We start from the raw sequence: 13,549 nt of genomic DNA, 5'->3' as shown, positions 1-13,549 counted from the left end.
GCTGATCAGGAACTGACTTTAGGTGCTTGTCCAGTGCCAGCTTGAAGACTGCCAGGGGTCTGTTGGTAATCCCCCTTATGTGTGCTGGGAGGCAGTTGAACAGTCTCGGGCCCCTGACACTTATTGTATGGTCTCTTAACGTGCTAGTGACACCCCTGCTTTTCATTGGGGGGATGGTGCATCGTCTGCCAAGTCTTTTGCTTTCGTAGTGAGTGATTTTCGTGTGCAAGTTCGGTACTAGTCCCTCTAGGATTTTCCAGGTGTATATAATCATGTATCTCTCCCTCCTGCGTTCCAGGGAATACAGGTTTAGAAACCTCAAGCGCTCCCAGTAATTGAGGTGTTTTATCTCCGTTATGCGCGCCGTGAAAGTTCTCTGTACATTTTCTAGGTCGGCAATTTCACCTGCCTTGAAAGGTGCTGTTAGAGTGCAGCAATATTCCAGCCTAGATAGAACAAGTGACCTGAAGAGTGTCATCATGGGCTTGGCCTCCCTAGTTTTGAAGGTTGTCATTATCCAGACTGTCATTTTTCTAGCAGATGCGATTGATACAATGTTATGGTCCTTGAAGGTGAGATCCTCCGACATAATCACTCCCAGGTCTTTGACGTTGGTGTTTCGCTCTATTTTGTGGCCAGAATTTGTTTTGTACTCTGATGAAGATTTAATTTCCTCATGTTTACCATATCTGAGTAATTGAAATTTCTCATCGTTGAACTTCATATTGTTTTCTGCAGCCCACTGAAAGATTTGGTTGATGTCCGCCTGGAGCCTTGCAGTGTCTGCAATGGAAGACACTGTCATGCAGATTCGGGTGTCATCTGCAAAGGAAGACACGGTGCTGTGGCTGACATCCTTGTCTATGTCGGATATGAGGATGAGGAACAAGATGGGAGCTAGTACTGTGCCTTGTGGAACAGAGCTTTTCACCGTAGCTGCCTCGGACTTTACTCTGTTGACGACTACTCTCTGTGTTCTGTTAGTGAGGAAATTATAGATCCATCGACCGACTTTTCCTGTTATTCCTTTAGCGCGCATTTTGTGCGCTATTACGCCATGGTCACACTTGTCGAAGGCTTTTGCAAAGTCTGTATATATTACATCTGCATTCTTTTTGTCTTCTAATGCATTTAGGACCTTGTCGTAGTGATCCAGTAGTTGAGACAGACAGGAGCGACCTGTTCTAAACCCATGTTGCCCTGGGTTGTGTAACTGATGGGTTTCTAGATGGGTGGTGATCTTGCTTCTTAGGACCCTTTCAAAGATTTTTATGATATGGGATGTTAGTGCTATTGGTCTGTAGTTCTTTGCTGTTGCTTTACTGCCCCCTTTGTGGAGTGGGGCTATGTCTGTTGTTTTTAGTAACTGAGGGACGACCCCCGTGTCCATGCTCCCTCTCCATAGGATGGAAAAGGCTCGTGATAGGGGTTTCTTGCAGTTCTTGATGAACACAGAGTTCCATGAGTCTGGCCCTGGGTTTAAGGTGAATTTGTTGCAGAGATTTAATATAGGAGTGAATGGAGACAAATGGTTTTTAATACTTGACGTGCTGCTGGAGTGTGAGCAAAGTAACATTTATGAAGAGATTCAGGGAAACCGGCAGGCCGGACTTGAGTCCTGGAGATGGGAAGTACAGTGCCTGCACTCTGAAGGAGGGGTGTTAATGTTGCAGTTTAAAAACTGTAGTGTAAAGCACCCTTCTGGCAAGACAGTGATGGAGTGAATGATGGTGAAAGTTTTTCTTTTTCGGGCCACCCTGCCTTGGTGGGAATCGGCCAGTGTGTTAATAATAAAAAAAAAATTTAATAGTTCGTGTGTGTGAATTTTCATCTGAGCTGCCTCCCGGGGTGATCTCTGCCAAAACATTGTTTGCTATACTCCTAAATTTTAGGTGTCTCAGGTTGAAATCTCCTAGTAGTAAGATGGGAGATTTTCCAGACAGTGGTGAATTTTCTCAAGCTGCTCCTGGAATTGCTGGGAAGTTGCATCTGTTGGCTTGTATACTACCACAATGACAAGGTTTTGGTTTTCGATCTTTACCACCGAAACTTCAACAACATTTGAGGTGTTTAGTAGTTCTATACAAATGAGCAACTCTGTGACATACAGACCAACCCCCTCTTGTTGCCTGTTGAGTCTGTTGCATCAGAATAGGTTATAACCTGGGATCCATATTTCGTTGTCATAATGATCCTTTATATGGGTCTCTGTGAATGCTGCAAACATTACATTTGACTCTGTGAGCAGTCCCTTGCTGTAAGGAATTTTGTTTTTTGATGGCTTTAGACCCTGTATGTTTGCAAAGACAAATGTTGTATTGGTGGAATTTAGGGGGGTTTTATTTGCTGGCTCTAATATCTGTTGTTCTGGGGTAGAGGCCAATGTCCGTGCCTCTGCTCCAAAAGTGTTTTCAGGTGGTGTAGGATTATTATCATTTCTTGCCAGTCTCTTTTTTTCCCTTCTGGCCTTAAAAAACCTCTGTCCCTGGAGAGGTTGTGGCTCCTCTCTCTTGTTTCCCATAGTCTGACTGGTCTGTGTCTTCTAGTCCCCTTTAAATGGTGTGCCTGGCAGTATGCATTGTAGCATTTTCTTTCATGGATTGATGAGTGACACATTTCTGGGTGAAATATAGCATAATAAATTATTTATATTGTGTATATTTCTGGGTACTAAACCCCAAATACAATTTGAGTGATACTTGATACTTAGAGTATCAGGTATATAAATAATATACTATAACAGTACTGATGCCTAAATTTTGTATTGAAAGTAAAAGAAGCTAATGTGAACATATTGCTTTATAGCCAGCTTTAACACTGTCACATGTATTTTCAGACATTACATAGGACTGTTAAATTGAAAAAAATTGCTTTTAGAGCAATTTTATTGTAAACTATAGAATAAAAAGTGTAAATAATAAAAGTTATTAATACTGTGCTTAATAATAAGCCATTGAGTAATTTTTTATATATGGCCAAAGAATTAAAAAAAAATTTATTTTTACATGTATGTATTGGTCTTATAATAGAAATTTGTATGTCAGTATACATAAATTTTTAAATCTGAAAAGATATATTTGATAGTAGTATCACATTTACTACCTAATACATAATGATAAACAAAAAATGAAGCTGTATACAGTATTTGCAATTTACTAAATCGATATTGAGACAACGGATAATCACGTATGTGATGTGGTGTTTATAGGGTGAAGAGTGCTGAATGTCCTTTTGGGTCTAGTGTTCAGAAACAATTCCTTCCTTACATCCTTTCCAGGATTTAACATTCACAGTTTTCCAGTCACCCACTCAATGCCAATATTATCTCCATAACTGCCATTACAGTCACACCCATATCTCTACTTGGAAAAAGTACTCTAACTCTCAACTTGTGTCTTATCTTTACAAGGCCTTTGGTGAAGAGTTATTGAGGGTCTGACGAGACTTGTAATATGTCAATGAACACATGGTTCAAACTAAGACTGAAGACCTGGCTGCCTTGACCATCCATTCTGTATATCATTGTCATGATATAAAATGTTAATCACATATGATGTATGACATCTCTTAACCTCTCTTAGTGTGATGTACAGCTTGTACACCTAGAAATTAAAGCATCATTCTGGAACAGGCCCTACTTGCAGCATACTAAATTTCAAAATGCATTAAATGAACAAGCAAAACATGATAAGTATTTTCTCTTAATTTTTACACTACATTGGTTATTCTTAGTTGCTGAATGCTTCACGTTTTCGATAGTGCATTACCTACATGTATAAGTCATGCCAATGAGGAAATACTGTGCCAGTTGCATTCATAGATATTTTCATGCACTGCTAATGCATGTTTTCAACACTGCAAGGGAAATTACTGTAATATAAACAGACAGCAGATGCTATGCCAGTAGTGGTGGGGCACTAGCTTCTATTAGAGGTGGTTTCAGCTCCTTAATCCCAACATCTAATGCACTATGGGATGCCTGGCTGTAAGTTGACCTGTTGAGAAAATATACTTGAAGGTGAATGACAAGTGCCATCAAAATTATGTATGCAAATTTAATATTAAAAATATATTTTTGATTTAAATTACCAATAGACATGTAGAAATTACCTGTACCTGTATTTGGCTAAAATAAAAAATCCTGTAGCACTTAGGGTGATGATAAGAGCCACAGCAGCACCTATCATTGCCAAGTAGACTGTATTCAGGCTGTCAGGGTTACTATCAGGTATGGCTTTGCCACACTTCTCCCGGAATTCTATAGATGAAAAACACAAACACCTGAATTAATTTGCAGCTGGTACCAAAAGATTGGTAATGAAATGTTTATGAAGAGAAGTGACATGCAAATTTTATTTCATCATTTTCAATGAATTATAATAAAGTATAATAGACTGCTAAGATTTATTGCAAAGTTAAAAACATTGTAGTATAATGAGTAATATTTTATTCTTGGTGTGCAAATCTACACTATAAGAAATCCTCTACTGTAGTAATGATTAGTGTTGGTGAGCCCACTGAAATTTGGATTATGACAATGTTCCATGTCAACATACAGAATAATAAAGACTTCCCATGTTAACCTATACTGAGTTTTTGGGGAAATTCATATATTTCACAAATTTCACAATATTTTAAGCATGAAAATGACCATACATAATGGCAATTTTAGATGTAAATTTCTTACCCTGTGTAAGCAGTTCAGTTGGTGGAGTAGGAGACACATCTCTGTTGCAATAGTTTGTGTCACAGCATTTGAGGACTGGCCAAGACCCATGGACTAATGGTCGCAGATTCAAACATAATAAGCTATTTGGGCCTCTGGAGCAGGAAAGAATTTCTGCACTAAGTTCTGGTAGTGATTTTGATAATAAAATGCTTAATACAGCATGCAGCTTACAAAATACTTTTGTTCCCCTCAACAGAAGTGCTTTGATTCCAATGATGGGCTCATGATCCAAGCAATTAGACTTATCCTCCCATTTCTGCAGTTGAATATGAATGCCTCCCATTCCCCAGGGGCTAAATGTCTCCTATCGGTTTAGCGCTTTCCCCGATTAAAAAATGCAAGACCCATATAAGTTCAGCGCTTCTTGCCCCTATAAATATAATAGCTCTTGTTAATAAATTTGTCATGCAGGGGTACTAAAATTGCACCTAATTAAAAGGAGCTTTAATTATCTTTACACTAAATTACAATTTCTCAACACACTCATTACTATTATCTCTGCCTTCAGTGCTGAGCATCCCATATGGTTTTGGCTCATGTTCTGATGATAATCAGTGCCTCCAACTGAATATAATAATTGCCTTGAATCAAACCTGATTGTCTCCCATTTTCCCCAGGCACTAGACCCCTAAGGATTTAGTGTTTCTTCATGTTTATAATAATTGTGGTTGATGTAAGTGACTCGTGCAGCCTTGACACCTTCAGTCGTAGGCCTGAAGCTCAGCAAAATAATTATTATTTTTAATAATGAAGCATGTATTAAAAATCAAAACAGAAAATTAGTGGTGTAATGACTTACCCATGAGTGATGCAGCCACGAGTGATGGGTTGTGTGCCATCACAACGGTCCAGGAGCTGAGAGTAGCAGCTAAGGGATGTTGTGCAGGTGTGGACACCACGAGCCTCACACTCCTCCGTGGAACACTCGCACATAATAACTCGTTCTGTATAACACACAAAGGATTATAAAATGTATGAGGTAATCACAGCACCAGGGAATGGTCGGCATTCAGGTTTGATCCAAAGGAAAGGAGGGTAGATCCAAGTCTTTGAATCAAGAGCTCTTCACCAGGTTCAAGGCACCTCCTTGGAAGGGTAATCACTAAAGTCAAGAGGTTGATTTTAGTGTATAGTATGTGGCTGTTATGCAATGCCACAAGACTCATCAAAGGGGAAGGAGTCGCACATATGGAGAAGACCCGGGCCAGAAGTACCGGCGAACCTCTAATGAATGAATGGGAAGGAGTTCTTTGATGCTGGTGAAGAGCAGTTAGGTAGAAGGACACATTTGCATCTAATATAACACTAATGTTGCATACGGGTCCTTTTACCCAACATATTGCCCATAATTTTACCTTCATTACTTGAAGAGATCTCAATTCAGGTAACTGGAGTTTTTCTCATCCTTTTAGGAAAATGTTTTGATGTCAGTGAAGGGGTCTTGATTTAAATACCAGTGCTGTATGACCCTTGTGGGTTTAGCACTTAGTTGTAATTATAAAAATAACTGGTCCAAATAATTCGAACTACCCTTTTCTATGGCTTGAACCTGAATGTCTCCTGTCCTCAGAGTGCACTATAATCCTTACTGGTTTATCGTTCTTTCCCCTATGAACGAAATACATACAAATAAACAGTTTTGGAGTGAGATTAACAAGTTAAGGAAGCCTAGAGAACAAATGGATTTGTCAGTTAAAAATAGGAGAGGAGAGTTATTAAATGGAGAGTTAGAGGTATTGGGAAGATAGAGGGAATATTTTGAGGAATTGTTAAATGTTGATGAAGATAGGGAAGCTGTGATGTCGTGTATGGGGCAAGGAGGAATGACATCTTGTAGGAGTTAGGAAGAGCCAGTTGTGAGTGTGGGGGAAGTTCGTGAGGCAGTAGGTGAAATGAAAGGGGGTAAGGCAGCCGGGATTGATGAGATAAAGATAGAAATGGTAAAAGCAGGTGGGGATATAGTTTTGGAGTGGTTGGTGCAATTATTTAATAAATGTATGGAAGAGGGTAAGGTACCTAGGGATTGGCAGAGAGCATGCATAGTTCCTTTGTATAAAGGCAAAGGGGACAAAAGAGAGTGCAAAAATTATAGGGGGATAAGTCTGTTGAGTATACCTGGTAAAGTGTATGGTAGAGTTATTATTGAAAGAATTAAGAGTAAGACGGAGAACAGGATAGCAGATGAACAAGGAGGCTTTAGGAAAGGTAGGGGGTGTGTGGACCAGGTGTTTACAGTGAAACATATAAGTGAACAGTATTTAGATAAGGCTAAAGAGGTCTTTGTGGCATTTATGGATTTGGAAAAGGCGTATGACAGGGTGGATAGGGGGCAATGTGGCAGATGTTGCAGGTGTATGGTGTAGGAGGTAGGTTACTGAAAGCAGTGAAGAGTTTTTACGAGGATAGTGAGGCTCAAGTTAGAGTATGTAGGAAAGAGGGGAATTATTTCCCAGTAAAAGTAGGCCTTAGACAAGGATGTGTGATGTCGCCATGGTTGTTTAATATATTTATATATGGGGTTGTAAGAGAAGTAAATGCGAGGGTCTTGGCAAGAGGCGTGGAGTTAAAAGATAAAGAATCACACATAAAGTGGGAGTTGTCACAGTTGCTCTTTGCTGATGACACTGTGCTCTTGGGAGATTCTGAAGAGAAGTTGCAGAGATTGGTGGATGAATTTGGTAGGGTACCTGGAGTTTACCTGGAGAGAGTTCCGGGGGTCAACGCCCCCGCGGCCCGGTCTGTGACCAGGCCTCCTGGTGGATCAGAGCCTGATCAACCAGGCTGTTGCTGCTGGCTGCATGCAAACCAACGTACGAGTCACAGCCCGGCTGATCAGGAACTGACTTTAGGTGCTTGTCCAGTGCCAGCTTGAAGACTGCCAGGGGTCTGTTGGTAATCCCCCTTATGTGTGCTGGGAGGCAGTTGAACAGTCTCGGGCCCCTGACACTTATTGTATGGTCTCTTAACGTGCTAGTGACACCCCTGCTTTTCATTGGGGGATGGTGCATCGTCTGCCAAGTCTTTTGCTTTCGTAGTGAGTGATTTTCGTGTGCAAGTTCGGTACTAGTCCCTCTAGGATTTTCCAGGTGTATATAATCATGTATCTCTCCCTCCTGCGTTCCAGGGAATACAGGTTTAGGAACCTCAAGCTCTCCCAGTAATTGAGGTGTTTTATCTCCGTTATGCGCGCCGTGAAAGTTCTCTGTACATTTTCTAGGTCGGCAATTTCACCTGCCTTGAAAGGTGCTGTTAGTGTGCAGCAATATTCCAGCCTAGATAGAACAAGTGACCTGAAGAGTGTCATCATGGGCTTGGCCTCCCTAGTTTTGAAGGTTCTCATTATCCATCCTGTCATTTTTCTAGCAGATGCGATTGATACAATGTTATGGTCCTTGAAGGTGAGATCCTCTGACATGATCACTCCCAGGTCTTTGACGTTGGTGTTTCGCTCTATTTTGTGGCCAGAATTTGTTTTGTACTCTGATGAAGATTTAATTTCCTCATGTTTACCATATCTGAGTAATTGAAATTTCTCATCGTTGAACTTCATATTGTTTTCTGCAGCCCACTGAAAGATTTGGTTGATGTCCGCCTGGAGCCTTGCAGTGTCTGCAATGGAAGACACTGTCATGCAGATTCGGGTGTCATCTGCAAAGGAAGACACGGTGCTGTGGCTGTCATCCTTGTCTATGTCGGATATAAGGATGAGGAACAAGATGGGAGCGAGTACTGTGCCTTGTGGAACAGAGCTTTTCACCGTAGCTGCCTCGGACTTTACTCTGTTGACGACTACTCTCTGTGTTCTGTTAGTGAGGAAATTATAGATCCATCGACCGACTTTTCCTGTTATTCCTTTAGCACGCATTTTGTGCGCTATTACGCCATGGTCACACTTGTCGAAGGCTTTTGCAAAGTCTGTATATATTACATCTGCATTCTTTTTGTCTTCTAGTGCATTTAGGACCTTGTCGTAGTGATTCAATAGTTGAGACAGACAGGAGCGACCTGTTCTAAACCCATGTTGCCCTGGGTTGTGTAACTGATGGGTTTCTAGATGGGTGGTGATCTTGCTTCTTAGGACCCTTTCAAAGATTTTTATGATATGGGATGTTAGTGCTATTGGTCTGTAGTTCTTTGCTGTTGCTTTACTGCCCCCTTTGTGGAGTGGGGCTATGTCTGTTGTTTTTAGTAACTGTGGGATGACCCCCGTGTCCATGCTCCCTCTCCATAGGATGGAAAAGGCTTGTGATAGGGGTTTCTTGCAGTTCTTGATGAACACGGAGTTCCATGAGTCTGGCCCTGGGGCAGAGTGCATGGGCATGTCATTTATTTGGCGTCAGGATAACATCGGATAGGCTTGTGTTAATCAAATTTTGTGGCTCTCATAAAAAATTCATTTTGATCTTCGACTCTCAGTCTGGTTAGCGGCTTGCTAAAAACTGAGTCATATTGGGACTTGAGTAGCTCACTCATTTCCTTGCTGTCATCTGTGTAGGACCCATCTTGTTTAAGTAGGGGCCCAATACTGGACGTTGTTCTCGATTTTGATTTGGCATAGGAGAAGAAATACTTTGGGTTTCTTTCGATTTCATTTATGGCTTTTAGTTCTTCCCGCGATTCCTGACTCCTAAAGGATTCTTTTAGCTTAAGTTCGATGCTTGCTATTTCTCTGACCAGTGTCTCCCTACGCATTTCAGATATATTGACCTCTTTTAGCCGCTCTGTTATTCTTTTCCGTCGCCTGTAAAGGGAGCGCCTGTCTCTTTCTATTTTACATCTACTCCTCCTTTTTCTTAGAGGAATAAGCCTTGTGCATACATCGAGTGCCACCAAGTTAATCTGTTCTAGGCATAAGTTGGGGTCTGTGTTGCTTAGTATATCTTCCCAGCTTATATCGGTTAGGACTTGGTTTACTTGGTCCCACTTTGTTTTTGTTATTGAAGTTGAATTTGGTGAATGCTCCCTCGTGACTAGTCTCATTATGTCGGTCTGGGGCTCCACGCATACATGTCTGAACCTCAATTATGTTGTGATCTGAGTATATTGTTTTTGATATGGTGACATTTCTTATCAGATCATCATTGTTAGTGAAGATGAGGTCTAGTGTATTCTCCATTCTAGTAGGCTCTATTATTTGCTGGTTTAAATTGAATTTTGTGCAGAGATTTAAAAGCTCGTGTGAGTGTGAGTTTTCATCAGAGCAAAAGAAGAAAAGAAGAAAATTAAAAGTGAATACAGGAAAGAGTAAGGTTATGAGGATAACAAAAAGATTAGGTGATGAAAGATTGGATATCAGATTGGAGGGGGAGAGTATGGAGGAGGTGAATGTATTCAGATATTTGGGAGTGGACGTGTCAGCAGATGGGTCTATGAAAGATGAGGTGAATCATAGAAGTGATGAGGGGAAAAGGGTGAGTGGTGCACTTAGGAGTCTGTGGAGACAAAGAACTTTGTCCTTGGAGGCAAAGAGGGGAATGTATGAGAGTATAGTTTTACCAACGCTCTTATATGGGTGTGAAGCATGGGTGATGAATGTTGCAGCGAGGAGAAGGCTGGAGGCAGTGGAGATGTCATGTCTGAGGGCAATGTGTGGTGTTTACCTGGAGTTTACCTGGAGAGAGTTTCGGGGGTCAACGCCCCCGCGGCCCGGTCTGTGACCAGGCCTCCTGGTGGATCAGCGCCTGATCAACCAGGCTGTTGCTGCTGGCTGCACGCAAACCAACGTACGAGCCACAGCCCGGCTGATCAGGAACTGCCTTTAGGTGCTTGTCCAGTGCCAGCTTGAAGACTGCCAGGGGTCTGTTGGTAATCCCCCTTATGTGTGCTGGGAGGCAGTTGAACAGTCTCGGGCCCCTGACCGAGACTGGAATATATAATGCAGAGAATATAATGCATATAATGAATATAATGAATATAATGCAGAGAATTCGTAGTTTGGAAGTTAGGAGGAGGTGCGGGATTACCAAAACTGTTGTCCAGAGGGCTGAGGAAGGGTTGTTGAGGTGGTTCAGACATGTAGAGAGAATGGAGTGAAACAGAATGACTTCAAGAGTGTATCAGTCTGTAGTGGAAGGAAGGAAGAATAGGGGTCGGCCTAGGAAAGGTTGGAGGGGGTAAAGGAGGTTTTGTGTGCGAGGGGCTTGGACTTCCAGCAGGCATGCGTGAGCGTGTTTGATAGGAGTGAATGGAGACAAATGGTTTTTAATACTTGACGTGCTGTTGGAGTGTGAGCAAAGTAACATTTATGAAGGGGTTCAGGGAAACCGGCAGGCCGGACTTGAGTCCTGGAGATGGGAAGTACAGTGCCTGCACTCTGAAGGAGGGGTGTTAATGTTGCAGTTTAAAAACTGTAGTGTAAAGCACCCTTCTGGCAAGGCAGTGATGGAGTGAATGATGGTGAAAGTTTTTCTTTTTCGGGCCATCCTGCCTTGGTGGGAATCGGCCAGTGTGATAATAAAATAAAAAAATAAACAGGCACCGCATGACCCTTATAGGTTTAGTGCTTCCCCATGAAAATATAATCCCTTTGATCAAACCTGATTACCTCACATTCCTCAGCACTGTATGACCCCTATGGGTTTAGCACTCCCCCATAAATATAATAATGATATTTCAGCCACAGTATGATCCGAGAGAGGGAGATATGTATACCTGTATTACTGCACCACACACACTTCACTACACAGCACTACACAACACTACACAACACAACACTGTGCAGCACTACACAACACAACACTACACAGCATTACACAACACAACACTACACAGCACTACACAACAAGGCTGGATGTCCTGGTAGTCAGTAAATGTGGGGCTGATAGTGCTGTCCTGGGAGACAGTAATGGTGAAGCTGGAGATACTGTCCTGGAAGACAGTAATGGTGAAGCTGGAGGTGCTGTCCTGGGAGACAGTAATGGTGAAGCTGGAGATTTTGTCCAGGTAGTCGGGAATTATACGTAGGAAGGAATGCATATAAATGACCTCATAGGGGACAGGAGCCGTAGTGGGGAAACAAGTGTAGTCAAAGATAAGATAAAACCAATATTGCAAACTAGAAATACAACAGGAAATAGCAAACAAGAGGACTCCACTAGCAATAGTGAGGATATATTACCAAAAACAACTGGTGGGAGCTCCATTGTTGGTGCTAGGGAGGATAGGAATAAGACAGGTAAACATGCACCAACAGGGAATACAGTCACAGAAACCCAAGGCAAACGGAAACCAAGCCTGTGCACATACTATGCCCTTGGTATCTGCAGACATGGGAAATCTGGAAAAACAGATGGGACGTGCAACTATGACCACCCTAGAAAATGCCGTGCCCATATGACAACAGGAAAATGCAAACTCCCTTCCTGTAAGCTTTTTCACCCTGAAATGTGTACCTCTTCAGTACAGGAAAGACTGTGCTATAACTTTTTGTCCCCTTTAGACGGTGTGCCAGGCACACCATCTAAAGGGGACAAAAAGATACAAAACATCCAGGCCATGGGAAAACTTGGGTAGCCACAGCCACTCAAGAGGGAGAGGTTTTTTAGTGCCAGGAAGGAAAAAAAACTGGCAGGAAATGGCAGAAATTGTACACCAAATCCAGTCATTCCTGGAGTGGAACCACAGTCGATGGCCTCCACTCCAAACCAACAGATACAGATACTAATGCCGGAAAAAAATCCCCCCCCAGTACCAACAATACCACCAGTCTGATGACATTCTTCTTTGCAAATATACAGGGTCTAAAGCCAGCAACAAACAACAAAATACCTTTCATCCATGGACTGCTTGCAGAGGCAAAGGCAATGTTCGCGGCTTTCACTGAGACCCACATAAAGGATCACTTGGACAACGAAATATGGATGTGACAGAGTGAACAGGCAAAAGGGGGGGGGGGCCTGTACATTGCAGAGTCACTTGTTTGCACAGAACTGCTTAATGCCTCAAATGATGTAGTGGAAGTTTTAGCAGTAAAGATCGAGAACCAAAACCTAGTCATTGTGGTAGTTTACAAGCCTCCGGATGCAACATCCCAGCAATTCCAGGAACAGCTGTTAAAAATTGACCACTGTCTGGAAAATCTTCCAGCTCCTGCACCCAACATCTTGCTCCTGGGGGATTTCAACTTAAGGCACCTAAAATGGAGGAATATAGCACATAATATTGTTGCAGACTTACAGACTTTGCAAAAGCCTTCGACAAGTGTGACCATGGCCTAATAGCGCACAAAATGCGTGCTAAAGGAATAACAGGAAAAGTCGGTCGATGGATCTATAATTTCCTCACTAACAGAACACAGAGGGTAGTAGTCAACAGAGTAAAGTCCGAGGAAGCTATGGTGAAAAGCTCTGTTCCACAAGGCACAGTACTCGCTCCCATCTTGTTCCTCATCCTCATATCCGACATAGACAAGGATGTCAGCCACAGCACCGTGTCTTCCTTTGCAGATGACACCCGAATCTGCCTGACAGTGTCTTCCATTGCAGACACTGCAAAGCTCCAGGCGGACATCAACCAAATCTTTCAGTGGGCTGCAGAAAACAATATGAAGTTCAACGATGAGAAATTTCAATTACTCAGATATGGTAAACATGAAATTAAATCTTCATCAGAGTACAAAACAAATTCTGGCCACAAAATAGAGCGAAACACCCACGTCAAAGACCTGGGAGTGATCATGTCGGAGGATCTCACCTTCAAGGATCATAACATTGTATCAATCGCATCTGCTAGAAAAATGACAGGATGGATAATGAGAACCTTCAAAACTAGGGAGGCCAAGCCCATGATGACACTCTTCAGGTCACTTGTTCTATCTAGGCT

General features: G+C 42.2%; 1 protein-coding gene across 3 annotated transcripts in view; it reads right to left on the bottom strand.

The window, feature by feature from the left end:
* Positions 1-2,982: 2,982 nt before the first annotated feature.
* The window catches only part of LOC138854421 (nuclear pore complex protein DDB_G0274915-like), an 83,976-nt gene continuing 73,409 nt past the window's right edge, over positions 2,983-13,549 (bottom strand). For 2 of the 3 annotated variants that reach the window (XM_070097609.1, XM_070097616.1), the window contains 4 exons: positions 5,529-5,673; positions 4,688-4,821; positions 4,117-4,258; positions 2,984-3,995 (listed from right to left, as the gene is read on the bottom strand). In XM_070097609.1, the coding sequence (XP_069953710.1) occupies positions 3,896-3,995; positions 4,117-4,258; positions 4,688-4,821; positions 5,529-5,673 (521 nt within the window). In that variant the 3' untranslated portion in view covers positions 2,984-3,895. Of the gene's footprint in view, positions 3,996-4,116; positions 4,259-4,687; positions 4,822-5,528; positions 5,674-13,549 lie in introns of all 3 variants that reach the window. The other variant, XR_011393631.1, reaches the window with a different exon arrangement.

The sequence above is a fragment of the Cherax quadricarinatus genome, chromosome 4, assembly GCF_038502225.1.
Source record: "Cherax quadricarinatus isolate ZL_2023a chromosome 4, ASM3850222v1, whole genome shotgun sequence".
Lineage (NCBI taxonomy): Eukaryota > Metazoa > Arthropoda > Malacostraca > Decapoda > Parastacidae > Cherax > Cherax quadricarinatus.
Note: the sequence above shows the minus strand (reverse complement) of the source record. Positions and strands in the feature narration are given on the sequence as shown.